A 25,560-nucleotide genomic window follows, 5' to 3' on the forward strand; every position below is an offset into this window, starting at 1 on the left:
CATGTAAATATCTAAATCCATCGTGGCACTTCCATGCAACCACCAGACAATAAGAATCAGGTACATGAACTCCACAGACTCATCAGCAAACTAGAAGTTTCCCCACAGACAATATTTGCGATGTGGTATACGTATGCCTAGATCAGTTGCATCAGTTGAGATCCTGATGTCACACATAAATAGACGCTGGTGTGTTATCATTTATGCTGTGCAGTTTCTCACCCTCGCTGAGTGACTTGAGGTAGGCGGAGGTGTTTAATGAACCCATGACCAAAACCCGGAAACCACTGGCAGGCGATGAAACCGAAAGCAAGCCTGACAGCCAGAGGGTTCAACTCGAAAAAGCCAAAGGCAAGAAGGCACATATCCAAGTATCACCGCCTTATATTTGATCTGACATAGAATGGCCCAAATTCCAAGGAATCCTCTTCTGAAACCAAGGAGTCGCAGGACGGCTCGAACAATGTGATTCAACTGCTGGGCGCCACTATAGCGGCCATCAATATTACGAGAGACCTCGTACCCATCGACCTGGCGAAAGGCATCCTCGGAACGATTGCAAACATTCTGATCATTGCGCAGGTGTGTTCGCGTAATCCTTGGAAAATTTTCGTGAACAATCCTCAGGTCTGTATAGTCAGTGATCAAGAACCAGTCCGATTTCCAGGCGATAGTCGAAAAGTGCGAGACTATCAGGGAAATCCTTGAAAGAGCGACCAAGGATGCTACCGACGATGATCTGCAAGGATACTTGGGGCATGCTTTATCCCAGCTGAACAAGTGAGCCGCACCAACTTCGTCCCTGCTAGAAACTGATAACACCATACAGATCAGTCAACCGTATCAATAGTGAAGTAGCCTCAAAGAAGGAGCAAGGATTTTGGCAGAGACTCTTGTCTGTCACGAGTGACCGCGATCGCATTGCTGGATGGGGACAAGACTTAGATCGCGTCATTCCACTGTTTAGCGTACGTTTCTGGAACTTCTTCAGAACTTCGACTACTGAATGAGGTTTCAAGGCTGAAATGCTCATTGGCATCACGATTGGAATGAAACCATGGACATCGAGACTCAAGGGAAATGGGAAAGTCGAAAGGTACGCTGTCATCTCGGCGGGTGGTGCGTATCTTTAAATGCAATCAGGTGTCACCCACCAGTGCCCCCGCCACGTCCGTCCATGTTTTGTGGACGTGAAGATCTCGTAGCAGAGTTGACAAACCTTGTCATCAATGATGAGCATATCGGGTTGATCGGTCTAGGAGGCATGGGGAAGAGTTCTCTTGCCAAAGCTGTCATCAACGAGCCACTCACCGTGGAGAGATTTGCTGATAGGCGCTTCTTTGTGACCTATGATGGTCTGGATCCTTCGACCATCACCTTTGAAACTTTCACGACTCATTTTGCGGGAGCCCTTGGTATAGAGCTTGCTGGTGCGGATCCTGTGCGCCAAATATCCTCTTTTCTTCGTTCTGCCAGCGCTCTCGTTGTCCTTGATAATGCTGAGACATTTGAAGAGGCCAGTGCGTCGTCGGCGCTTGGAGACATACCACCAGCCATTGCTGAAATTGCAGATATCCCTGGCGTCATTCTGATCCTCACGTCACGCAGTCGAAGGAATGCACCGAACGTGCGATGGATAACAAAGGATATTCCGCCACTGGATTCGAGCTCTGCTCAAGCAGCGTTCTTTCAAATCTACCATCACGCCAGTCAAAGCGATGCCGGGGAAGAAATCAAGGACCTGCTCAAGGAATTGGATTTTCACCCCCTTTCCATCAATTTACTCGCAAACGCTGCACAGCAAAATGGCTGGTCCCCAGTTACGCTGTTGAAGAGATGGAACAATCGGCGCAGCAAGGTGCTGGATCCCGGCAAGGGAAAGCTCCAAAGCTTGTCAGACACCATGCAGCTGTCGCTCAGTTCGCCATCCATCCAGGATCTCGGAGAGGATGGTCGCCGTGCTTTAGCGATCATCGCTTTCTTGCCCCAGGGCCTCAACGACACCCTGGCCAGCGATTTGTTGCCGTCTCTCCCGCAAGTTGATATTATTTGTGACGTCCTTTGCAGGCAATCTCTCGTTTATCGTAAAGACAGCTTCATCAAGTTGCTTGCCCCCATTCGACATTATGTACGAGATTCGTTGCCAGCACTTGACTCCACTTGTTTGCATGAGATACGCGACTTCTACCATCGCACCGTCGACCGCTGTTCAGAAGAGCACGACCACTACGCTGATATCATTACCTCGGATCACCTTAACATCGAGCACATAGTTGCTTTTGACCTTGCCCACGTCCCAAATGTCGCCGAAGTGACCTATGACATTTGCTGGCAGTTTCTGTGGTGCTTGAAGAGTCATCTACCCCATCCAACTACCCTCACTCCAGCTATTTTCAACCTTGTAGAGAACTCTTCCACGCGGACGTCAAAGGCACGCTGCCTGCAGTATCTCGGCGAGCTCTACACTACTCTTACTCAGCTCACTGAAGGGATGAAGGCCTTCAAAGCTGCTGAGGCACTCTATCTTACCGCCGGCGACCACGAAAATGTAGCATACTGTGTTATCCAATGTGCGGACATCTACAGATGTCAAGGCCGCTTCATTCAGTCCCAACAGGTTCTGGAGGCCTTCCAACACACCGACTCGTGGAAGTATCTCAGCGAAACACCGAAAGCCTACGTCTTGTATTTCTTGGATAAGACTAGAATATACACATTTACAACATCTGCGGACGAATTATTCGTGAAGTCCATGGAAGATTGCGACTGGGGCTTGCCATCCAAGATTTGGCATTGGCGGGCTAAACTGTACTACGGGGGAGACGTTGTTCAGGCGAACGCGCACTTAGAAGACCTTTTCCCGCAATGCCCAAGTACTGGATATCTCTTCGCCCACAGGGACGTACTTGAAGGGCTCGCACAAGTAGCATTCTGTGAAGGCAGGTTATCGGACGCGATGGATATTTTGCAGAAACTCGTAGAGATGTTTGAGGGACAATATTCGGACGGTGTCCTTTGGTACACTGTCCAGAAGGCTGTCGTTGCGAGCAAGCAGGGGAATCACGACCTTGCGAGGGAGCTCATCCACAAAGCCACAGAACCCTTCCAATTCTTTGCCCTGCGCAATGCACGCGCATTTCTCCACCGATCTTATGGCTCCGCACTCATTGAGCTCACTGCAGGCGAGTACGATAAGGCTGCGTCTCAATTCACTGCCACGATTGAAGGTTGCGACATGCAAGGCAACCTGCATGCCAAAGCATTCAACATACGTGGACTTGGCGAGGTGGCCTTTGTGGATGGTGACTTTGCTTTAGCCGCACAGCGCTTCGCAGAAACGCGGACTTTGTGCGCTGAAATGGGAGTGCCCCCATGCCATTTGTACAGTTGCTTGCCATTTCATACCTTGTCAGACAGATTCGAAGGATGGGCGGTGTTTTTGGAGGGCCGCTCGCCATTCACAAATGTTATGTAGATCATGATATGTGGTAACCATGCATGGTACATTGTATCTTCGTTGTATCTCGTACGATTCACCCCAAGCAGTGTCATGACCATGTATCCGTGCCATGGCATGAATTATAAGTTCAATACAACTCCGAGGCTGCCGTGACTTTGCCGTGACTCATAACTCGCTTCGTGACAACCGTGACTACAATCTCTAGGTCTCTCTAGGTCAGACACTGTTCAACGCTTCTATCTGTTGCTGTTATGGTTAACAGCTACAGATGGCTATGCAGCATTTAGTAGCATTAATATTGCGTCGTTCCAAATAATCGAACGACGTCTGCATGTCGGTGAGCTTGGAAAGCATGTGACGAAATCCGTCTACTAGTAGGCTGACCCAACATGAACAGCAAAAAGGCGCTTGTTCCTTCTGTGTTTGGGTGATAGACACCGCACTCTCTCACACGAGTGATTCAAAGCAGGCGGAGGCGCGCATTCAGCCGTTATAACCCTCCTCCACATTGACACGGGCAATGTCGCCCAATGGCAAGCCGAAAGTTATGATAAGGTCTAAAAACCCGGAGGCAAGAAGGCGCATCTAGGAATCATGCCTTTTATTTGACACTGGCACTACTATTACATAGAACAATCCAAATGCACCTGAAACCAAGGAGTTCAAGGACGACAACGTGATCCATTTGCTAGGCGTCACTATATCGGCCATCAACGCTACCAAAGACCTTGTTCCTATCGATCTAGCGAAAGGTATCCTTGGAACGATTGCAAACATTCTGACTATTGCACAGGTGCGTTGGTCTGACTCTCAGAACGCTCCGTGAAGCCACACGTCTGAGACTTTGTATAGTCAGTGATCAAGAACCAGTCCGATTTCCAGGCGATAGTCGAAAAGTGCGAGACTATCAGGGAAATCCTGGAAAGAGCGACCAAGGATGCTACCAACAACGATCTGCGAGGATACTTAGGGCATGCTTTATCCCAACTGAACAAGTGAGGCAAACCAATACCGCCGTCGTTGGAAATTGATGACACCGTGCAGATCGGTAAATCGAATTAATAGTGAAGTAGCCTCAAAGAAGGAGCAAGGATTTTGGCACAAACTCATCTCTGTCACAATTGATCGCGACCGAATTGCTGGGTGGGAAAAAGACTTAGATCGCGTGCTCCTACTCTTCAATGTACGTCTCTGAAATTTCTCTGAACTTCTGCTATTGAATGATGTCTCAAGACTGAAGGAATCGCTGGCATCGCGAGCAGAGTGGAGAAGCTGGCTCTGGGACTCGAGAGCAGCATTAATATCTCTAGTGTCATAAAGTAAGGTGTCGTTTCAGCAAGTGATGCATCTCCTCTAATTACAATCAGGTATCGCCCAACTGAGACTCCATCACGGCCTGCCATGATGTATGGCCGTGATGATCTTGTGGCAGAGTTGACGAACCTTGTCGTCAATGATGAGCATATTGCATTGATCGGTCCGGGAGGCATGGGAAAGAGTTCTCTTGCCAAAGCCATCCTTAACGAACCGCTCGTCACGGAGAAATTCGCTGATAGGCGCTTCTTCGTGACTTACGATGGCCTCGATCCTTCAGCCATCACTTTTCAAACCTTTATGACTCGTTTTGCGGGAGCACTTGGCATAGAGCTTTCCAGTGCTGATCCTGTGCGCCAGATCTCTACCTTTCTTCGGTTCGCCAGCGCCCTTGTCGTCCTTGATAATGCTGAGACCTTCGAAGAGGCCAGTGCATCGTCGGCGCTCGTAGACATACCACCAGCCATTGCTGAAATTGCAGGCATCCCTGGCGTCATTCTGATCCTCACGTCACGCAGTCGAAGGAATGCACCGAACGTGCTATGGACAACAAAGGACATTCCGCCACTGGACTTGAACTCTGCTCAAGCAGTATTCTTTCGAATTTATCGTCGCGCCAGTCGCAGCGATGCTGGGGTAGAAGTCAAGGACCTGCTCAAGGAATTGGATTTTCACCCCCTTTCCATTAATTTACTTGCAAATACTGCGCAGCAAAATGACTGGTCTCCAGCCACACTGCTGAAGAGATGGAACAATCGACACAGTGCTGTGCTTGACCCTGGCAAGGGAAAGCTCCAAAGCTTGTCAGACACCATGCAGCTGTCACTCAGCTCGCCATCCATCCAAGATCTTGGCGATGATGGTCGTCGTGCTTTAGCGATCATCGCTTTCTTGCCCCAGGGTCTCAACGACGATCTGGCTAGCGATTTGTTACCATCGCTCCAGCAAGTCGACGCTATATGTGACGTCCTATGCATGCAATCGCTGGTCTATCGTCAAGACAAGTTCATCAAGATGCTTGCACCCATTCGGCATTATATGCGAGATTCGTTGCCCCCACCTGACTCTACTTGTATGCGAGAGATACGCACCTTCTACCATTACACCCTCGACTGCTGTTCAGACAAACGCGATCAATATACTGATATCATTATGTCGGATCACCTTAATATCGAGCACGTAGTTGCTCTCGACCTTGCACATGGCCCAGATGACACGGAAAAGATTTATGCCATTTGCGGGAAGTTTTTGTGGTGCTTGACGATTCATCTACCTCGTCCAACTACCCTCACCCCAACTATTTTCAACATCGTCGAGAACTCCTCCACATGGACGCCAAAAGCGCACTGCTTGTGGCATCTTGGCTGTCTCTACTCAGCTGTTTCTCAGCTCACTGAAGGGATGAAGGCCTTCAAAGCTGCTGGGGCACTCTATCTTACCACCGGCGCCTATAGACTTGCGGTAGACTGTGTTTTTGAATGCGCAGAAACATACAGATGTCAAGGCCGCTTCATTCAATTACGACAGGTCCTAGAGGACTTCCAACACTCTGATTCGTGGAAGTATCTCGACGAAACAGCGAAAGCCGAAGCTTGGCATCACTTGAGCAAGGCCCGGATGTACACATTCACAACATCTGCTGACGAATTATTTCTAGAGTCCATGGACGATCGTTTCATCGGCTTGGAGTCTAAAACTTGGCACAGGGGCGCTAAAATGTATTACGGAGGAGACATTGTTCAGGTCAAGGCGCACCTCGAAGACATCCTCCTGCAATGCACGCACACCGAAGTGTTTTGCAGCTGCAATAGCGCACTTCGCCTGCTTGCAGAAGGGGCATTGTGCGAAGGCAGATTATCCGATGCGATGGATATCCTTCAGAAGAACATAGATATGACCGGCGGACCACTGTCTGCCCTTTGGTATGGCACCTGGAAAGGTGTTGTTGCGAGCAGGCAAGGAGATTACGACCTTGCGAGGGAGTTCATTCGCAAAGCCTCGGGACTACTCGAATGCTGGGAGCTGCGGAATACATATGAATTTCTGCACAGATCTTATGGCTCTGCGCGCATCGAGCTCGCCGCAGGCGAGTACGACATCGCGGAGTCTCATTTCACCGCCACGGTTGAAGGTTGCGATATGCAAGACCACCTGCTTTATAAGGCGTTCAGTATCCGTGGGCTGGGGGAGATTGCATTTGCACGTGGTAACTTCGCTTTAGCTGCAGAGCGCTTTGCAGAGACGCAATCTCTGTGCATTGAGATGGGAATTCCTCCCGGAAAAATTTACAGCTGCTTCCCATTTTCTGTTCTGCTGGAAAATTTTGAAGGGTGGGCGTCGTTCTTGGAGGGGCGGTCACCGTTTACCAATGTTACGTAGATCGTGTACGATAGACTGCAGTCGCATCTCGTACGATTGTTCGAGCAGTATTATCATAATCACGGTATTCCTGACCAGCCAGTGATGAGACAAATACCAGAATTGTAGCATGAAAGGCCTTAAGATAGACCTCGGTCCTGCTACAAGGCACGTTTGATCGCGCGAGCTTCTTCTCGCACTGACAAAATATTTGAAAGGTGCCACGGCATTGTTTGAGAAGGTATTTGCGAACATCATATGCAGATATACAGATGATATACGATAGGCTGCAGTTCGGCTTCGTATCGCGTACGGTTACACGAGCAGTCTTATGATCGATAGGTACGGCGGGATACCCTTTGCAGATCACGATGCAGCCTCAGATGTGACTTCTACTTCTTGTTCAGCTCCTCCGCCCTTCTATGAAGTTCCTCACGACTCTACGAACGGCTATGAGCAAGGGATCTGATGTTGAAAATGCATCTCAACGAACCAATGGGGCTTCGAGGTTATTGACGATGTCCTTGCTAGGCACATGTGGGTCACGAGCGTGATAGGCCTGAAACTCGGGCTTGCTGGTCAAACCCGTGTTAAGCCGAGGCCCCCCAGCCAAGTCCGCCGGATCGTTAGATTTCTGAATGAGATTCAGCGAAATTATAGAGTCAGAAAGTGGCTGCAGCTGCGTACAGCAGGGTGAGGAAGGATGTTAAATTGCTGCTGTTGTCCCTGTTGGTGACTAAGTGGAGTGCTGTTATCTTTCGTTTGTTGAGACATTGGTAACAGGTAATAGTGGGTTGTGATAGTAGTTGTTAAGCAAGATCGCAGCTCGCATTAACTAGAGCTCCCCTATATACCCCACTGCGGAGCCAATCATACGGATGACATCATTTCACACGTGACGGTTCAAAAGATGAGAGCAATCCTGGTTGACATTTACTTGGGCAGAAGGGTAAGAGAATGTTAAAGTAATTGTACAGGACACATTCCACATCATTTCGATAGCATCATCTTTTGAAAGAAAGGTCAGATGTCTGAAATTGAAACGTACGGACGAAATGCTAACCTTCACAAATTCTGAAACCGACGCAGCACAATCAATACGTGAGTACAGATAAGTACGATGCAAAACTGAGACAAACCATCGTAATTAATCTGGCCATCGCCATCGACATCTGCTTCACGAATCATTTCATCGACCTCACCGTCAGTCAACTTCTCGCCTAGAGATGGCGTTAATTTATAATTGATATTAGAACATCACCACTGACCCAGGTTCGTCATGACATGTCTCAGCTCAGCAGCGTTGATATAGCCATTTCCGTCCTTATCGAACACTTTAAATGCCTCTTTAATCTCTTCCTCGCTGTCGGTGTCGCGCATTTTGCGCGCCATCATTGTAAGGAACTCTGGGAAGTCGATGGTACCGTTCCCATCAGCGTCAACCTCGTTGATCATGTCCTGCAACTCTGCTTCGGTCGGATTTTGACCTAGTGAGCGCATAACAGTACCGAGCTCCTTGGTGGTGATCGTGCCATCGCCATCTACATCGCTTCAAATCAGGTGAAGTAACAACTAAGATCACGTTAGTCGTACCTTTGTCAAACAAAGAGAAGGCTTCCTTGAATTCTGTGAGGGGCGAATGAGCGCTGAAATCATGTGAACGACGACACCAGCGATGATTTCTCACCAGATATCTGTTCTAGAAAATCGGACACGAGCAGCAAAGCATATCAGCACAGATAACGTCTTTGGCCTCCCACCAAGGAAGAATTCACACCTTCAGACTGTGAACCGTTCCCAAATCGATATTAATCAATACCCATCGGAAGCCCACACGTGACAACACAACCCACCAATTGATCCGCCATGTTCTAGAAAGTTTCAAGAGAAAGGTTCGTTGGATATAAGGAAATGCAGCGATTTTGAAAAGAGGATGACGGGGATGACGATCGTCGTTGAGCAGAGCAAAGCACGGCCTTGGATTTGGCCAAGATCATGTCTTCATCGGCAATCGCCAGTGCCAAATCAGGCTAACTCTCCCCAGAGCCCCCTGCCCAGTCCTGTAAATCACCAAATAACGTTACAACTTGACATTTACTTTCGCACACAGCATAGTGCTGTAGCAGACTAGAGGGCAACAAAAGAGCAACGATACGGAGGGAACTGTGAGGCACGCACGGCCTGCACGATATCTTAAGAGGATTCAGGCTTTCAGTTAACAGTCATGCATATCTGTATCAGGGGTTAGGAACTCGAGACTCCTTTCAAGTGATCTGCGGAGCTTCGTTTACCTACATGGCCTCCCCTGGCCTCGCTTCATAAAGCTTAATCCTAAATTATGAATGATATGTAAGGATGTGAATGAAAATAAGTAGCGATATTAGTCCCAGTCATCATCATCGTCCTCTTCGTCACTATCACCTAATCTCTTGTTCCTTTCCAGCAAAGCAGCAGCTAACGCTGCAGTCAGATTTCCGCCTGCCCCACCTCCACTAGATTCTTCAGCAACAGGCGCGGGGGGAGGAGAGGGCGTTGACTGAGGTCCACCCGTCTTCCGTAAATTTGACACACTCTGTCCACGAATGGATGCAAGTAGGTCCCCGCGACCAGGCTGTGGGGCAGCAGGTAATGCCAATGTGCCTCCTTCCCCATGTGAGGGTGGTGGCGGCGGCGGCGGTGGCGCCGCTCCTGCAGGTGGTGGAGGTGGAGGTGGGGGAGGAGGAGGAGCGTTCCCAGATGAAGGTGGAGGCGGTGGTGGTGGAGGCGGTGGTGGAGGTGGCGGAGGATCCCCATATGAAGGTGGTGGTGGTGGCGGTGGTGGCGGTGAAGTACTGACTGGTGGTCGTGCAGGAGGAGCACTAACCGGTGGAGGAGGTGGAGGTGGTGGAGGTGGAGTACTGACTGGTGGTCGTGGTGGTGGAGTACTGACTGGGGGGCGTGCAGGAGGAGCACTGACCGGTGGCCGTGCAGGAGGCGGAGGCGGGAGGACAGCACTCGCAGGGCGGACTGGTGGTGGGGGTGGTCCTGATCTTACTGGTGGTGGCGCGGGTGCAGGAGGAGTAGTTTGAGGGCCACGTTGTGGCGGGGGCGGTGGAGCAACGTAGGTGGGACGCGATGACGGGAGCGCTGTGGCAGGGGGATGAGGCGGCGCAGCAGAGACTGGACGTATTGGAGGTGGAGGAGGATGGTGAGCAGAATCGCCATTGATTGATGATGCAACACTATCCTGCTGCGTGTGCCCCCTATTTCTAGGCGCAGGTAAGGGCGGTGGTGCCTTCTTCTTGGCAGCAGGCAGGGGTGCATTTTGCGCATCACGGAGAAAGCCTTTTATGAAATCCATATCCGAGTCGATGATCTCGCGACTGACACCTTCACCCTCTAGCCCGCTGAGAAAGGTGGTCCATGATGGATCAACGTTGGTGGTGGTATAACCCTTCTCAGCATCATAGCCCATGTGTGCAACATGCACGAAGGAACCACTGGTTGGACCTGAAATCATGGACTTATCTATTCTACCGCCCTTGGCAGACTTCTTCTTCTCTGAGGAGGAAGGTTTGACTGAAATGGAGGTCAAAGGTGGTCGACCATAGATTCTACATGACATACCTTTATCTGCTTTACGGGTGGTTACTTTCTTGTAGAAAGTTTTGGCATCTTTCTCATCAGCAAAGACAAAGCCAATCATGCATTTCTTGGGTAGAAGTCAGTAATTTTCTCTGAATTGCAAATGCACACTTACATCGCCCGCGAATGAATGAAAGAACGGCCTGTCCTGGTAATACTCGAACGATTCATATAGCTCGTGTTCCCATATGACGCCTCTTGTCCCCGTTAAATCAACCAGCCTCAGAATGAAGGCTTCTTTGGAGCTATCCCGCATGAAAGCGAGTGCGCCTTGCAAGCCACCATACGACCACTTGTTTGGCTGCGGATGTGCGAAGTAGATACGAGCAACGGTAGCAGTGAGTATCTTTTGCGTGGACTCGTTTATGGTAGATTTGACTTTAGACTTTTCGTCTGCTGAGAGTGCTGATTGAGAAGGCATCCCTGCAGAACTTGGCTAAGATCTAAGACCTGACCGTCACAATACAAGCTGCGTTTGCTACTGCGTGGGAATCTGTCCTTCCGCTTGTCCAACCAAGTCGCTGCGGCGGGCTGTACGGTACTACGCACGACACAGCTGCTCTCCGTCTGCCTAATGGTCAACCCGGTGGCCAGAGATCATCCTTGTATGATAAATTGCTTGCTTCATACAGAGAATCTTACGAATGTATCAACGACAAGTTTGTCAACTACGGCTGCCTTTACACCAAGATGAAATGCTGGATTCTGGACTTGATGTCCAAACTGGCGGCCGTGCATGCTACTGCGCTCAAATAGCATCCTCTGTGTATGCAAACGTTCCGGCGTCTTGGCATACGCAGTGCACACCACAGGCCTGATTCTGTTGTCATTTGATGTCAGACCGTTCAGCTCTTCAAACTTGTTCAGCAGAGGCCAATGATGAATGACTTTAACGATTGGTGAGTTTTATATCTGACATGACCGCTCGGCCCTCGTCATTGAGGCTTGTCACAATCCACGTTGATTCGCAACTTGGACTTGTCAATATACGGCGAAAAAATGGAGAGAAGCACACCTTCTGTGCTCGTTAGCGTTTCCCGCGCACACGGTCTTCGAGTAACTCGCATATCAGTCACACACGATCTCGAGCTGATCTAAAGATATGTCAACGAGTATCAAGCTCGATGCCAACGATGAGCAGATCTCGATGAAATGTTTGGCCGCCTGGATGCGTATAGGCTCATTCATCAATTCCTTTTGCGACTCCTTCCGTATCTTGGAGCATATCCTCGTTACCATCAAACTATGATGTCTCCTGGTCCTCAGCACCTTCTACATATGTGTGATATTTCCGACGAGCGGAATATGTTGTGTCTCCTGACGGGTTTATCTTCAGATTACTTCAAAGCTGAGCTAGATGCTGTTGCATCCATGACGGTTAGTCTGACTCGGATAGACTCAGTATATGAATCGTTTAAGCTATGTGCGAATCTGAGAGTCGAATGTCTTGTAATTATCTGTGTATATTTTGACAACATAAGTCCTTAATTATGATAAAGAAGCAACTAGACCTTCAACCACTCATGTTGCATGAGATCTGCTGCACTTGCTCTATCCGACGGTTTTAACCTAAGCATCGACCGCAAGAACGAGGTGCACATAGACAGTTCGTCGTCGCCGACCACTTTATAGGATTCAAGAACATTTTCCAAACCTTGGATCTCTTCAACTTTTATGCGAAGTTTGCCTACAATGAACGTTAATACCAGGTAACGCCATGAGTCGTTGTTTCGGCTCACCATCGTCATCGAAATATTTCCCTAAGTGTTTTCCGGTCTGAAAATGAGTGGTATCAAACTCTTCTCCAGCCATAGCAGGCATATGCGCAAGATGGTATGCTTCTGGGGTCCATGTAGGTCCTCCTCGCGGTACGAAAAGCCAGTGACCTGTGAGAAATTCAAAGATCTACAAAGAGGCACGGTTCGGTGTTAAACGAAGAAATAAGAGTAGAACAATATCTTGCCAAGCATCCCAAATTCCAGATATCTGCGCTTGTACCCCACTCACATCCAAGGATAACCTCCGGCGCGCGTAGAGCAAAAGGTTGAATAATATCGGGGTGGAAACCATTTACAGAGACGGCTAAGACGCGGCGATGAGTTATGCTCGCGATCACTATAATATTGATTGGGGTGCTCACCGGTACCAAAGTCGGTCAATTTGACATCAAGTTTTGACAACTGAATCGAATCGAGAAGCTCATCCGAGCTAAGAACACGTAACGGACGAGACAGGATAGCATGCCGAGGTTTGGACGAGACCTTATGCATGGGAGCTACGGAGCGTGACTCTTCCTCCCGGATTTCAATAGCAGTTTTCACATTATCAAGTTTGACGAGGATGTTGTCTGGCTTGAGATCTTTTCCAATGACACTTCAGTTCCAGCATGACTCCAACAAGTGTTTATGGCAGCCTACCGGTATGAACCACATGACATTCACGATGTAGAAAATCCAAGGCCAGAAGAAGTTGTTTTGCCACAACTTTGACCAACGGAACTGGGAAACCAAGACTGCTGATCTTTGGAAATATGCCCATAGCTTCGTGCACCAAGCAGAGATGACGGCCTTGGGTACTCGATACTTCAAAACTGTCTAGCAATGTAACGACGTGGGTTCGCCCAGGATTACTTGACTCCCGTGCCAAATCTCTTACAGCTTGTAGCAAACCAAGCTCGTTGGAAAGCTGATGTTGCACTTGCGTCGCATGTGATGTCAATATCTTGACTGCGACATACTGCTGCTCGCGTTCTCTTAAATGCCAGGCACATAACGCATAGTCACAACTAGCCAGGAGGAAGTGTTGTTTACTTACCCTTCATGCTTCGCCAGCCAGACGCTGGAGTGCTGACCCCATCCAAGTTTCCGAACAATGGTATATGTTGAATTGAGTTTCTTCCCTAGAGTCGCAGAATAGAATCCGCCATTTTGATCAGCAGGAAGATCAAGTGGTTCTTCAGGCCACTGCGATAGAATCTTGGTATCATGTATGGCCCGGCAAGAAAAAGCCTTGAGTTTTAGTCTGAGTGCTTTGAACCCGTTCTTCATAGCGTACAGGAGATGGTATGATAGAAAACGTTCCACAGCAGTACCGTACGGTGGTCTGAGCTTGAGGATGAATGCAAGTAAAACACAATTATGTAATATTTGAAGCCTTTCTGTGCCGATATATACCAGAAATGTCGAAATGACCGTCCGTGCCCGTCCGGTCCTACCCGATTTGGCAATTGGACAAGGTTGAGTTACGAGGGTTTGGAATGCGGGGGTTGAGGGCAAGTCTTAAGTATATAGGTTCGCTCGTATCGTCTTCGCTCCTTGTTCCGCTCCTTCGACGTAGTACTTTAGCCCGCCTCCCTTGTACTAGCCAGTAGCTCTCTCAGGTTTTTTTGTCGCTTTTTTCTGTCTCTTTCACCGCCCTGTAGTAATCCCCTACGTCGACTCCCCGTTAGTCCCCGTTCTTCCATCGTTCTTATCTATCTTCGTATGTTTAAAGCACGCCGTAAAGCCCGTAAAGCCCGTAAAGCCCGCGCTGTTTCCCCGCTGGTGCCTGATATCTCCATCAATATTTTTGCACCTTCAGAGGACGGTGGCTCCCACCCCGGCTCTTCTCCAGGGCCTTCAGCCTTTGAATCCGTTCTGCCTGATGTGGGCACCGATCTTGACGCTGCCAGTTCCTGGGCAGCTACTTCTGGCACAGTTCCCCCTGTGTCCAATGTCCAGCCTGGTAAGTTTACACCCTTTTTGCTGGTCTTAACGCTGTTTTCGGTGCTTATACCTACCCTTTTGTATTGCCTTTTGTGCTACCTTCACGCCTTGTTAAAGTGATACCACTCACTGGCACTCAGGCATCGTAGTCTCCAAAACAAAACATGCTCGTAATTACATTTCGGAACGCTTCCGAGTCATCTCCACTGTCACATGGTCTAAAAATCTCTCCAAACCATACGCCAATGATCCACAACAAAAGGCCAACATTGAACAGATGGTCATCGACCATGCCAAAAACAATGGCATTGAAGCTCGAGGTGCAGAATCGGTCATAATCAAGTAACTTTAGTCATGTAATAATCTCTGTCACGGCTACAAGTTGATCACCTGCAATTCTGCAGATCCACTGCGCACAGGGGCGGCACCAGTCCAGGTGCACCTTCACACGTTACAGCAGAATTTAAAGCCCCGGATGGTGCGCACATTACGACCCAACACGTTCCCGTGTAAAGTTCAGATGCGATGTGGGAAGACTGTGTGGTGTATGATGAATATTGAGGCCTGAGGAAGACGTTATGCGGGCATCGATTTACGCGTGTTGTTGTGATGCTGTACATTATATTGCTCAAGATACCATTACCATCTGTTCACCGGTTCCCTGATTTTAGAGACTCGTTGTGTAGCACGGGAATATATACTCACGCTTGTGCACCTTGAATCGACTGCGGAAAGCTTGTCAAATGCAGCAGTTCACCCGTAACGTTGTAGGCAACACTCTGCCTAGGAAAGACTAATTATCGACTAGCCTGGTGGCTGGCCGCTTTGCTTTATTCACAGAATCCTACGAATATCAATGTCAACTAGAGTTCAGGACTAACATGAAATGCACACTGATCTGGAGTTTCAAACTCGTGGCCGTGCATGCTACTGCGCCGTGGCGCAATTGCTCTGTATCTTGACGCGCGCATGCCTAATTCATGTCGCTGGACATGTCCTTTGGGGTCCGACTGTCGGCCTATTCAGTCTTGTTTAGCATAGGCCAAGAATAAATGGTCCATTTTTATTCGGTGAGTTTGTTTTCTGGCATGATTGCTCGGCACCCCCGTCATTCAACCTGTCAATATAAGTATGGCGAATAATGGAGAGAAGCACACCTTCTCTAAGAACGCTTTTTTTAAATGCTCGGTAGATTTGCCCGTGCACGTCATACACTATCCCTTTTTCTACCTCACAGGTTTCGTTGACTTCATCGCCGATCGCAGATTTTAGACTTCTGTCGGAAATGAGGAGAGGAAATTCTGCCCCGATTGCGCGAACCGATCATTCCACCACTCCGTTTCGTAAATTTGGTTAGTGATCTCTGTCACGAGCTGATCACCCCTGATTCCGCAGATCCACTGCGCACAGCACCAGTCCAGGTGCACCAGTTCGTGAGTAAGGTTCTGTAAAATATTGTAATGGAAAGAACGCAGTGAGCGCTTGACTTGTGGCCTCCCATCGAGTCTCCGTCGGCTGAACGCTGGATTGATCATCGATCCTCGCGCAGTACTTTGCGAACGAGGCCTACCGGCGCAGCTCGGACCTTCTCTCAAGTGCAAATAGGAATTCATCAAATCAAGGGAGTCTACAACATGGGTTCAAAGCAAGCTCACATCACGAAGGACGGTCACGAAAGACCATAAAGGGTGATTCAAGAACAAACTATACGGGCTCAACACGGTACCTAAAACGAAAGGTTTGATGCATGTCGCATGCGAAAGATAGTACTGTGACTCGCCCTATAACACCTAGTGTTGTGTTTTCCGCGCTGCCTCGAGTTCTTCATCCCTCTCAATTGAGTGCTGTAAGTACTGTGGGTGTAATGGATTTACGTGGCCGCTAGGAATCGCCGCATGCATGTTTAGCAAAATACCTCATCGCTACTCGCCATTTCAAGTGCAGGTAGTGCGGATAGTTTTGAAGTTTCATGTAGTGGCTAGGAATTGCCGCACGCATGTTAATGAAGTTTAACAGAATACCTTATTGTTACTCACTGTGTCAAGTTCAGGTATGGGCAGTCTCGAAGTTCTATGTGGCGGCTAGGAATTCCTACATGTATGTTGATGGAGTTTTGTAATAGTAATTAACTCACATTCGAGTCCTTAGGTGCGCATGGTCCTGATCCATTCTAGACTTCTGTCTGTGCCTCAGGACAGTATTTCTGAGTCTTGATACGTCCTTTTTTCATCGACGGGCTAGTAGGGCTAGTTTAGGATGTAAAATCATTATCATCGTACACGCCGGGTACACTGTGACGTCATTTTCCAGATGATACAAAAGGTATCATTGTAGACAGAGGTTGCTGTGTTGTCTGAACGGAAGCAGGAATATATGGGTGAATCCAGCTTTGTTAGCCTGCCAGGCCGATGCTGGAAGTACGTAGTTCGGCCGATCTGCTTGGCCTCCCGTCCATTCTTACGTAGGCATATTTTGCGGTCGCGGATGATTATCGTGATGATTCTTACTGCTAGAATGAACTTTGTGGATACCTGCTTCAAGGCTGCAAACGAGCAAGAGGCCGACGGCAAATCGGTGACGGTGTAGGTCTTAGTGCAAACAGTTGCAAATAAACTTCAACTTGGTGCAGCGAACTTTCATCATGATTTTCATCGTCTCTGCCGTCGACATCTATCGCACATTCGTCTCCTTCTCGGTTCTCAATATTCGGGCTGAGCGCTGCGGACCTGCTGCGTATTGGGGACTCTCGTGAGAATCTAGACTCACGCTCGTACAACCCAAGTAACGTCACTGGTGCAGGCTGTACGGACAATACATGCACAGCAGCTCACCCGCAATACGGCGACCTTCTGCCTAACCTAGGGAGGACTAATTGTCGACTGTCCTGCAGGTAGCCAGCCACCGTACCATCCTTCTATGATCGATCTATATGAACTTCTTACGAAACTCGATGTCAACAACTGGAATTTCGAAGGCCGTGCATGCGACTGCGCGTCACGTATGCGTGCCATTTCTCCGTATCTTGATGCGTGTAGGCCTCATTCAGGTTGCTGAACGTGGCCTTTGGAGTCCGACTGTCAGGCTATTCAATCTTGTTTGGCACAAGCCAAGTATAAACGGTTCATTTTTATTCGGCGAGTTTGTTTTCTGACATGATTGCTCGGCACCCCCGTCATTCAACTTGTCATCCACGTTGACTTGCGACGCGGACCTGTCAATGTAGGTACGGCGAAAATGCAGAGAAGCACGTCTTCGGTAAGAACACCTAAAAAAATGCTCGGTAGATTTGCCCGTGCATGTCATGCACTATCCCTTTTTCTACTTGACCGGTTTTCGTTGACGATCGCAGACTTTAGACTTCTGTCGGAAAGGAGGAGAGCAAGGTCCCGGTTGCCGCGAAGTTCGAACCGATCACTCCACTACTCCGCTCCGATCACGCAAAGCCACATGGACTTCCGAAAACAAGGAATAATTCTTGCAGGCGACACCCGAATCTAACCCGATCGCTCCCATTCTTTGTTCACAGTCGGGCGAAGCTGTGTGCGGTCAGTCAAGCTTTTCAGAGAGGTTAGCGCTATTGGTCGATAGCTGTTGACAAGCCGAATCTAACCTTGACTTATTTTTTCTGTTGTTCGCAGACTCGCCGGAAAGAAGTCGCAGAGAAGCACGCCTTCGTTGACTGCATCACCGATCGCAGACTTTAGACTTCTGTCGGAAAGGAGGAGAGCAAGGTCCCACTACACTACTCCGTTCCGATCACGCAAGCCACATGGACTCTCGAAAACAAGGAATAGTTCTTGCAGGCGACACCCGAATCTAACCCGATCGCTCCCCATTCTTTGTTCACAGTCGGGCGAAGCTGTGTGCGGTCAGTCAAGCTTTTCAGAGAGGTTAGCGCTATTGGTCGACAGCTGTCGACAAGCCGAATCTAACCTCGACTTATTTTTTCTGATTGTTCGCAGACTCGCCGGAAAGAAGTCGTCTCGGGAAGAATATGGACTACGTCAGTGTCGGACTTGTAGCCGAAGCGCCTAGATGTCCCAACTCGAGACAAGTAGGTCGGGATGCACTAAGCGGTTTACGCTAGAAGATATCCAGTCCTTTGTTCACAGTCGGGTGAAGTTGTGTGTGGTCAGTCGGGTTTCCAGAGAGGTTAGCGCTATTGGTCGACAGCTGTCGACAAGCTGAATGATGAATCTAACCTTGACTTGTTTTTTTTTGTTGTTGTTCGCAGACTCGCCGGAAAGAAGTCGTCTCGGGAAGAATGTGGACTACGTGTGTCGGACTTGTAGCCAAAAACGCCTAGATGTCCTGACCTACTATCGATCGAGTTGGGGATGCTCTAAGCGGTTTACGCTAGAAGATATCCGATCTATATATTTTTCAAAGCATACGATCAAAGTTGCGCCAAATGGACGGTAGGTAGTGATCATGCTCATTACTATTCTTCGTGATGCGCTTGTGGCTTAACGGTTTGTCCGTCGCGTCAAGTACTCGCTGCCAAATATCTTACTCTCGAGAGTTCGAGTACGCTTACTTTTCTTTTTTGGATTTGAAGTAAATGTATTTCATTTGTTTGACTTTTTACGCCACAATTTCAGGTGCTCGTATGCTTTGAGCAATATACTATAGACTGGATAATCTCACGAAACTTGATGTAATATATCATTAATAATGTTTATGTCAATTGGCCGTCTGTGAGCCTACATAGACCTACACTAAGCAGTTTAGTTTACGCTAGATAGTCTAATGGAAGAGCCGAACTCGATAACTCCGGTCATATAATGCCGGTTATCATCGTTCTATCCTCCAACTGTTACTTTTTCCTCGCACGAGTGGTTATGACGACATCAGGCTGCAGCTTGGGGGGTTCTCGGGGATTAAGGGTAAAACAAGCTGGAAGATCGCATCGGGATTTCGCGCAAATATTGATCCATCGTCACATGAATCTCGAATGACATCAAACGTTGCGTTCTCTTCCGGGCATTGGACCACAAACGACTTAGCGCACTTGTACTGAAATCATAATGATGATGATGATCTTCCCCCCTGCCATAGATAATCAATAATCACCGATTTCGTTCTGGATCTAAAACCCCACGATCGCATCCATATATTTGGGTCGAAATATTGCTGGCACTTGACCCGTACCCCTGATGGCATATGAGACCCCTTGATTCAGGGACGCTGCTTCTCCGCGGAGGGTGGGGGGGCCGCCGGGTCGCTCAAAATGGCGATATCATGACATAGACCCTGACGTGAACATCATAACATCTTACTAGTAACTCGTTATCAAGCCTTCGCAGCCACCTTGGTGGCGCCAGATCGCAATGAGGAATGAGGCTTCTAGTGAGCATGATGTAGATGGCGTGAGCATGATGTGGATGGCTATGGTGCGCATGCCAAGGGCATAGAATTAAGATCATCGAATGTAGGACAAGAGATAGATAGCGATTCGTGATAGCGGGATCTCCAACATCGCCCCTTTATCACCCCCCATCCTAAGCAATTACGGCTCGCTGTGGAAAATATAGACAAGAATGAGAAAGGGTTTCGTAAAAAAAAGTCATCGTCTTGGCGGGCGCGTATGATACAAGTCGGGCGTCTGGTTTAGCGGTTCAGATATACTTATGGTTGTTTAAATGGTGTACGTCGTGGAAGCTCGTGCTCGTTTGGGGATCGTTATTCATAGCTTTGTGGTGCCTTTGCGCTTGGAGAGGATGTGGCGGGAAGCGGTGAGGCAGGCGGCACCTGCTAGCACGACGACCTTGATAAGGACGAGACTTTCAGCGCTTGATAAAGGGCGAGGACACTGGAGGCTTACAGATGCAAAGACGAGTGGTTTGTACCACACATAATAGCCGTTGACTAGCACCAATGCACCAGCGATCGGATTACCCGTGAGGAGTGCAAAGGAAATGACAAAGGAAGTGATTCCTATCCGAGTGCTATACGTTGTGGATCTGTCAGGGCTCAAGGTCTCGTAAAAGCGACACCAATACTAACCCTATTTCATTAAGGTCTCGCGAAAACGATGCAGCAGCAGGAGTGATGAGGGATATGACTGTCCCCTCAGTCAGTTCCATCCAAGAGCATAATAAAGTAAACACAACGCACAACCACCAGAGAAGAACCCATACAAGATACCAAAGGCAATAGTACCGCCAAGGTTAGTAGCCGCGAACATGAGGAACAGCAATCCTCCGGATATGATAGTGCATGGAATCATCACTGCGAATCGCCGGTTTCATCTCGGTGTGGCGCCAATATGAATATGATGCCTACATACCATTAAAGGGCCCAACGACGTCACCCAAGAAGTTCGGGATCGTCCTTCCAAAGACTGAAGAGGCATTCATGATGGGTATCTAAACGTAGATTAGCTCCTTTATTCAAATTCATTGCTGAACGCTGTTAACCGCGTAAAACCCGATGGTCTTCGAAAGTCCGTGGTGCTCTGAAAAGACTTGGAGGTAGAAGACTAAAACACAGTGAGCGACGCGGAAAATGAGACTTGCTGTTACTCACATGGTACAAACAGGCCCCAGAATGTCAATGTGGCACTGATTGATGTCAGCTGCTGGTTTGATACAATTTCGATGATACGCACCCAATGACACACAGCCAGTATCCAAAGTCAGTCAGTATTGCCTTGATATCAACTGGTTTCGCATCCGGACGCTCCCTCCGACTCGGTAGACGAGTTTTCATGACCAAGTTTGCGGTCACAAGGAGTCCGAGGTCGATGAAACCAGCTGCCCTACGATAACCGGTCAACGTTAAATTCACCGGGTTGCCGCATTTCACACCTCACGCCCCATGCAAAGCCAGCACTGCCGTTGAACAAGTTATTGAGCATGATAGAGTAGATAACTGCTCCGAGCGACGAGCCTGAAAAGAGTTTAGCGCAATGCAAGTGAGATAGGACAGGTACTTGCCAGCCAAGACTACTCCCATTGCGGCAGCACGTCGCCGCCGGAAGTAATGAGAGGTGACGGAGATTGCGGGCAGGAATAAAAGTCCCATTCCGATACCCATTCCAATGCCTTGCGCCAAGAATATTTGGTAGTATTGGTGTGGTTTGGCAAGCGATAGCATGAATATCCTGGAGTTACGTTGATGGGGCGCTTCAGAGACAATGTATCAGAAACTTACGAGAATAGGTAAATAAGCGACCCTGCTCCTATGCAGTGGTGAAAGTATCTTGGGAACGGTTAGACGCTGGATGAGAGTAGAGAAACGAAGGCTCGAACCCTTGATCAAAGAGCTTTCCGGCGGGTAAACCTCCAGCAAAAAGCAAAAAGGTCTGTACTGAACCAATCCAGCTGATGTCACTGGCGACATATTCTGAAAGGTATTGGGACTGGGGGGATGTAGGTGGTGAAGTGGGTGTAGGCTGCGGAACGTGCTCACCGAGTAGTACGCCTGGTAGACACCAAATGACTGGACCGTGCCGAAGGTGCAAAACAGTATCATAGACCTGAGAGCGAAAGCGACATGTGAAAAGCTGGACTCATATGAACTTAGGCACATACCCGCCAAGAACTGTTAGCCACGCTTGGAGGCCACCTTCGGGAAAGGTCGGTGGAGCTTGAGGTTGCTTTTCGACATGAGGTGGAAGTTCTGGATCCCCTGTAGCAGAGTTCTCGGTCTTTGTGAGAGCGAGGTTGGAGTTGCTGTCGTTCAAGGTCCTTCCGCCATCGGGAGTTGCGGTCATGACTGGTACTGGGGAAAGGGGATGAAAGGACAGCTGTGGGAGGTCATGAGTTGTTCTTTAGGATGTTGGTTCACATCGTAAAAATGCTTCTCTTCGGGCATTGCTTGAATTGACACGAGGCAAGGATGAAGAATCCCTAGGTCTGATTGGGTATAGATTGACAAAGAAATTCTTGAAATCTGGAGATTCACACTATAGGATCAACGCGACGCGGTGAGCCGATAAATTAAGAACAACATCCGAGTATGCTTGTCGCCGCATGGGAGTACTCCCATCTGCGGTAAGAAACTCGGATTTCGTTATTATGGGCCTCGAGAACTTGCCGCAAATATGTCCGTTCCTTTAGCGCCAATGGAAATTCCGGTTTGCCGGATAACAACGAGAATGATTCTTATGGGCTACGATCGTACCATGTTAGTTGCAGATCGCATGCATCACCGGAGAGCGGTGTGTGAGCTTTGTCATCATGTGAACCGAATGATTAAGCGATGTGAACCAATTTCAGACTAGCACAATGCTGCATTTTGAGCGAGAAGACTTGAACCAAAAGCTTGTCTTCTGGATTGTGTTAAGTAACTGATGCCTATTAGATAATCTTAACGGATATCGTATGCTACGACCCCGGTTAGCTGCACTGCTACTACGTGTCCATTCCCATCCTTTCGTGAGTACTAACCATATTTCTCTCACTTGGAATAGCGGCCGCTGAGCTTGGCAGTTTAGCTTTAGCATGAATCCTCGTATATCGTTGTTTGTTCCTAGGTCTGTCACTTGTTAATTTCCTACGATGTTATCCACTCATTCTCAATTCGGTAGTTCGGCTGTCATCATGTTCATATCATTTGACAGAATCCTTTACTTGCATCCACGTTTTCAAACTTCAGCTTCGAATTCGCTAGTACACCAGATGATATGATCGACATTCTCTATAAAAAGCAGAACTGATAATCGGAATAAGACATTGTCTCCTCTCTCATCAAACATGTCAGACATCCTCCCCCGTCATCCCCTCTTCACAACAAGAACTGAGTTTCTTCCCACTGATGACCGTGTCTCCCTCTCATACCAGAGGGCAAAACTTCTCATGAACACATACAGTACGTTCTCCACTTCATTACAAGACTTATGTCCATATCCCTTGAACTTAGATCTCTCGGCTTCTGATGTCCAAGTCTGTTCTTCAAAGTATTGGGCAATGATGACAGACCCTATCATGTCACTCGATACCGCCATGTTTACTATACTCGCAGCTCATGTCGGTCTCACAATCGGAACTCTTTCCCGCCATCTTCACAAACGTCCTGACCTCCGTCCACTCGTAAACCGTCTCTTGCGTTTCGAAACAGTCGGTATCTATCTCCTTACAGAGAGGGGTCACGGTCTAGATGCTTTCAACATCGAGACAACAGCTACAGAAACCCCTGACGGTTTCATTATTAATACCCCTCGCGAAGAGGCATGCAAGTACGTACCTTTTCAAATGCCCGAACAACATCTAATTTTTATATAGGTTCATGCCTGCTTCCACTCCAGCCTTCGGTATACCGAAGGTCGCTTTGGTTATGGCTAGGCTCATAGCCGATGGCGAGGACCGTGGCCCTCGCTTCTTTATCGTCCCCATCTGCAACGAGCACGAAATGTTCAAAGGTGTAGAGTCCATCAGGCTTGGCGCTCGTCCCGGAACTTGCCCTCTTGATTTCTCTATAACCCGTTTCAACCACGTCCATGTCCCATTCAGTGCACTCGTTTCATCAAATATCTATGACCATTCCATGCCAAACTCGCCTCTTGAGGCTTGGTGGGATGAGGTATGGCGCATACCTCTCGGAACTCTGGCTGTCACAGCACCATGGATATCTTCCATCAAGGCAGCTGCCTTCATTGCTGGTCGCTATTCCACGCATCGGTCCCTCGTGGGTAAAGGGACGGATCCTATACCTATCATCACATTCAGGACTCAGCAGTGGCCTATTGCTCACGCAACCGCTGTTGGCCTCGTTATGAGCAATTGGTTCCCAATCGTGGCTAAACATAGCGGTGATAAATCTCTGGATCATCGTGTTAGACATGGTCTTGCGGTTATCGTCAAGACCACTGTTTGTAGGCACTTCCAGCGCTGCGTGCCCGAGGTCGCTGAAAGATGCGGTGCTCAAGGCACCTTCGAGCATAATTATATGGCTCGCATCGAGGTTCGTACGCATTCCTTCTAGTGATACTCCGTTGACACATCGTATTAGAATGACGGGAAAGGCGTGATCATCGCTGAAGGCGATGTCCTTACGTTGTGCATTCGTTTATTCTCCGAGCTCCTCCTCCAGCGCTACAAGATACCTCTTCCAGACCCAACCGAGTCGCTTCTCGCTCGGCACGCAGCTTCTATATTGGAGGAAAATATAACCCTTCTCAGCAGCTTGCGTGGGGGACACCGCAGCGAATCATTCAACTCTCTCATCCTCCCCCAGGCGGAGCTTGCGGTTGAAGCCATAGGTCACGCGCTGGCTTATTCCGCCGGTTTGCAATCAGGTCTTCCAAAGCCAATCCTCGATGTGTACGAATGTGCCGTCATCCGCCGCGATCCAGCATGGTATTCGGAGAATGCAGGCCTAACCCGGATTCTCCAACGCATTCGTGAAGATGAGGCTATTACATCCACGCTTCCTCATCTCGACACTTATCTCGACAATCTGGCTATTGAGGAGTACGTCTCTGCGCCTATCGTCTCTGACGAGGCGTGGAAAGTGTATTACGACGCGATGCCCGTTTTCACTGGGAACGCTATTCCCATTATTGATCAGGTACAGGCTATGCTGTAGGCTGTTCTATCGTGAGTGTTAATCATTCGTCTCTCGTCTTAAACTCCGCAGTTTACCATCCTTGTCTTCCCTTCTCTCGCAGTTGAGATTGCTCTTCTTTCTCATGCATTCTTAGAGAACCTCTAAGGGAGGCTTCTGGAAGTTATAAATACGGCTTATTTTTTTGTTTTTGCAAATTCCCGGAGATTTCATCCCAGCACGACCCCTCTCTCGGATATCGGTGATGGCCGTGCCTATAGTGTAATATTTAACCTAGTACTTGATTTTTTTTCCCTTGATTTTCTGAGTGTTTGTTGTAATTGCTATATATCACGATTCACGATTTTTTATGGACCGTATGTACTTAATGATCTTACCTTGCCCCTTGCATTATCTACATGTTGCTATGACCTTGACAATATGTTTTAATTCTGAATACGCATACCGCATATCGCGCATTTTATTCCGCCACAACTCCACATTTGTCCCCCACGCAGCTCATATTTCGCCGTATATGAGACTTACTTCTTATTTGAGTTGTGCCTCTGAAACGCTCGCTTGAAGATCACATCAAGTACTGCCCCTTGAGAA

The 25,560-nt window shown here is 48.5% G+C and overlaps 9 protein-coding genes across 9 annotated transcripts; 4 read left to right on the forward strand and 5 right to left on the reverse strand.

Annotated features, from left to right (window-relative positions):
• Positions 1-59: 59 nt before the first annotated feature.
• On the forward strand, positions 60-3,597 carry DEU56DRAFT_534204 (uncharacterized protein). Its single transcript, XM_041346676.1, has 7 exons — positions 60-189; positions 246-351; positions 421-582; positions 638-780; positions 830-968; positions 1,020-1,096; positions 1,144-3,597. Exons 2-7 carry the CDS (start codon positions 298-300, stop codon positions 3,473-3,475), a joined length of 2,907 nt encoding a protein of 968 aa, XP_041205174.1. The 5' UTR covers positions 60-189; positions 246-297; the 3' UTR covers positions 3,476-3,597.
• A 46-nt stretch (positions 3,598-3,643) lies between these two features.
• Positions 3,644-7,378, forward strand: DEU56DRAFT_534411 (uncharacterized protein). The gene is made up of 8 exons (XM_041346679.1): positions 3,644-3,797; positions 3,858-4,031; positions 4,092-4,253; positions 4,313-4,455; positions 4,505-4,643; positions 4,694-4,779; positions 4,828-6,380; positions 6,432-7,378. The coding sequence occupies exons 2-8, from the start codon at positions 3,981-3,983 to the stop codon at positions 7,151-7,153; spliced, it is 2,856 nt and encodes a 951-aa protein (XP_041205175.1). The 5' UTR covers positions 3,644-3,797; positions 3,858-3,980; the 3' UTR covers positions 7,154-7,378.
• DEU56DRAFT_534325 (uncharacterized protein) lies at positions 7,339-8,002 on the reverse strand. The gene is made up of 3 exons (XM_041346678.1): positions 7,820-8,002; positions 7,626-7,766; positions 7,339-7,572 (listed from the first exon to the last, which is right to left on the reverse strand). The coding sequence occupies exons 1-3, from the start codon at positions 7,904-7,906 to the stop codon at positions 7,525-7,527; spliced, it is 276 nt and encodes a 91-aa protein (XP_041205176.1). The 5' UTR covers positions 7,907-8,002; the 3' UTR covers positions 7,339-7,524.
• DEU56DRAFT_534319 (calmodulin) lies at positions 7,998-9,217 on the reverse strand. The gene is made up of 8 exons (XM_041346677.1): positions 8,986-9,217; positions 8,910-8,916; positions 8,820-8,831; positions 8,726-8,758; positions 8,401-8,673; positions 8,272-8,352; positions 8,196-8,206; positions 7,998-8,140 (listed from the first exon to the last, which is right to left on the reverse strand). The coding sequence occupies exons 1-8, from the start codon at positions 8,998-9,000 to the stop codon at positions 8,123-8,125; spliced, it is 450 nt and encodes a 149-aa protein (XP_041205177.1). The 5' UTR covers positions 9,001-9,217; the 3' UTR covers positions 7,998-8,122.
• A 295-nt stretch (positions 9,218-9,512) lies between these two features.
• Positions 9,513-11,236, reverse strand: DEU56DRAFT_891683 (uncharacterized protein; the record flags this gene model as incomplete). The annotated part of the gene is made up of 4 exons (XM_041356303.1): positions 10,872-11,236; positions 10,739-10,823; positions 10,355-10,690; positions 9,513-9,817 (listed from the first exon to the last, which is right to left on the reverse strand). The coding sequence occupies exons 1-4, from the start codon at positions 11,175-11,177 to the stop codon at positions 9,513-9,515; spliced, it is 1,032 nt and encodes a 343-aa protein (XP_041205178.1). The 5' UTR covers positions 11,178-11,236.
• Positions 11,237-12,087: 851 nt separating this feature from the next.
• Positions 12,088-13,875, reverse strand: DEU56DRAFT_821435 (kinase-like domain-containing protein). The gene is made up of 6 exons (XM_041354110.1): positions 13,571-13,875; positions 13,174-13,508; positions 12,897-13,115; positions 12,720-12,838; positions 12,496-12,661; positions 12,088-12,443 (listed from the first exon to the last, which is right to left on the reverse strand). Exons 1-6 carry the CDS (start codon positions 13,801-13,803, stop codon positions 12,262-12,264), a joined length of 1,254 nt encoding a protein of 417 aa, XP_041205179.1. The 5' UTR covers positions 13,804-13,875; the 3' UTR covers positions 12,088-12,261.
• A 727-nt stretch (positions 13,876-14,602) lies between these two features.
• On the forward strand, positions 14,603-15,139 carry DEU56DRAFT_959036 (uncharacterized protein; the record flags this gene model as incomplete). The annotated part of the gene is made up of 2 exons (XM_041359296.1): positions 14,603-14,802; positions 14,865-15,139. Coding segments are annotated over 2 exons (309 nt in total), but the record flags the coding sequence as incomplete, so codon positions are not given.
• A 4,702-nt stretch (positions 15,140-19,841) lies between these two features.
• Positions 19,842-22,428, reverse strand: DEU56DRAFT_821466 (MFS general substrate transporter). The gene is made up of 14 exons (XM_041354111.1): positions 21,996-22,428; positions 21,874-21,940; positions 21,714-21,823; positions 21,616-21,663; positions 21,399-21,565; positions 21,270-21,351; positions 21,071-21,220; positions 20,989-21,023; positions 20,880-20,941; positions 20,750-20,828; positions 20,578-20,691; positions 20,467-20,524; positions 20,285-20,408; positions 19,842-20,227 (listed from the first exon to the last, which is right to left on the reverse strand). Exons 1-14 carry the CDS (start codon positions 22,175-22,177, stop codon positions 20,147-20,149), a joined length of 1,359 nt encoding a protein of 452 aa, XP_041205181.1. The 5' UTR covers positions 22,178-22,428; the 3' UTR covers positions 19,842-20,146.
• An 833-nt stretch (positions 22,429-23,261) lies between these two features.
• On the forward strand, positions 23,262-24,990 carry DEU56DRAFT_872833 (acyl-CoA oxidase; the record flags this gene model as incomplete). Its single annotated transcript, XM_041355813.1, has 4 exons — positions 23,262-23,274; positions 23,326-23,641; positions 23,688-24,366; positions 24,415-24,990. The coding sequence occupies 4 exons, from the start codon at positions 23,262-23,264 to the stop codon at positions 24,988-24,990; spliced, it is 1,584 nt and encodes a 527-aa protein (XP_041205182.1).
• Between the last annotated feature and the right edge of the window lie 570 nt (positions 24,991-25,560).

This window comes from Suillus clintonianus (assembly GCF_016758775.1).
Source record: "Suillus clintonianus strain FC179 chromosome Unknown DEU56scaffold_75, whole genome shotgun sequence".
Lineage (NCBI taxonomy): Eukaryota > Fungi > Basidiomycota > Agaricomycetes > Boletales > Suillaceae > Suillus > Suillus clintonianus.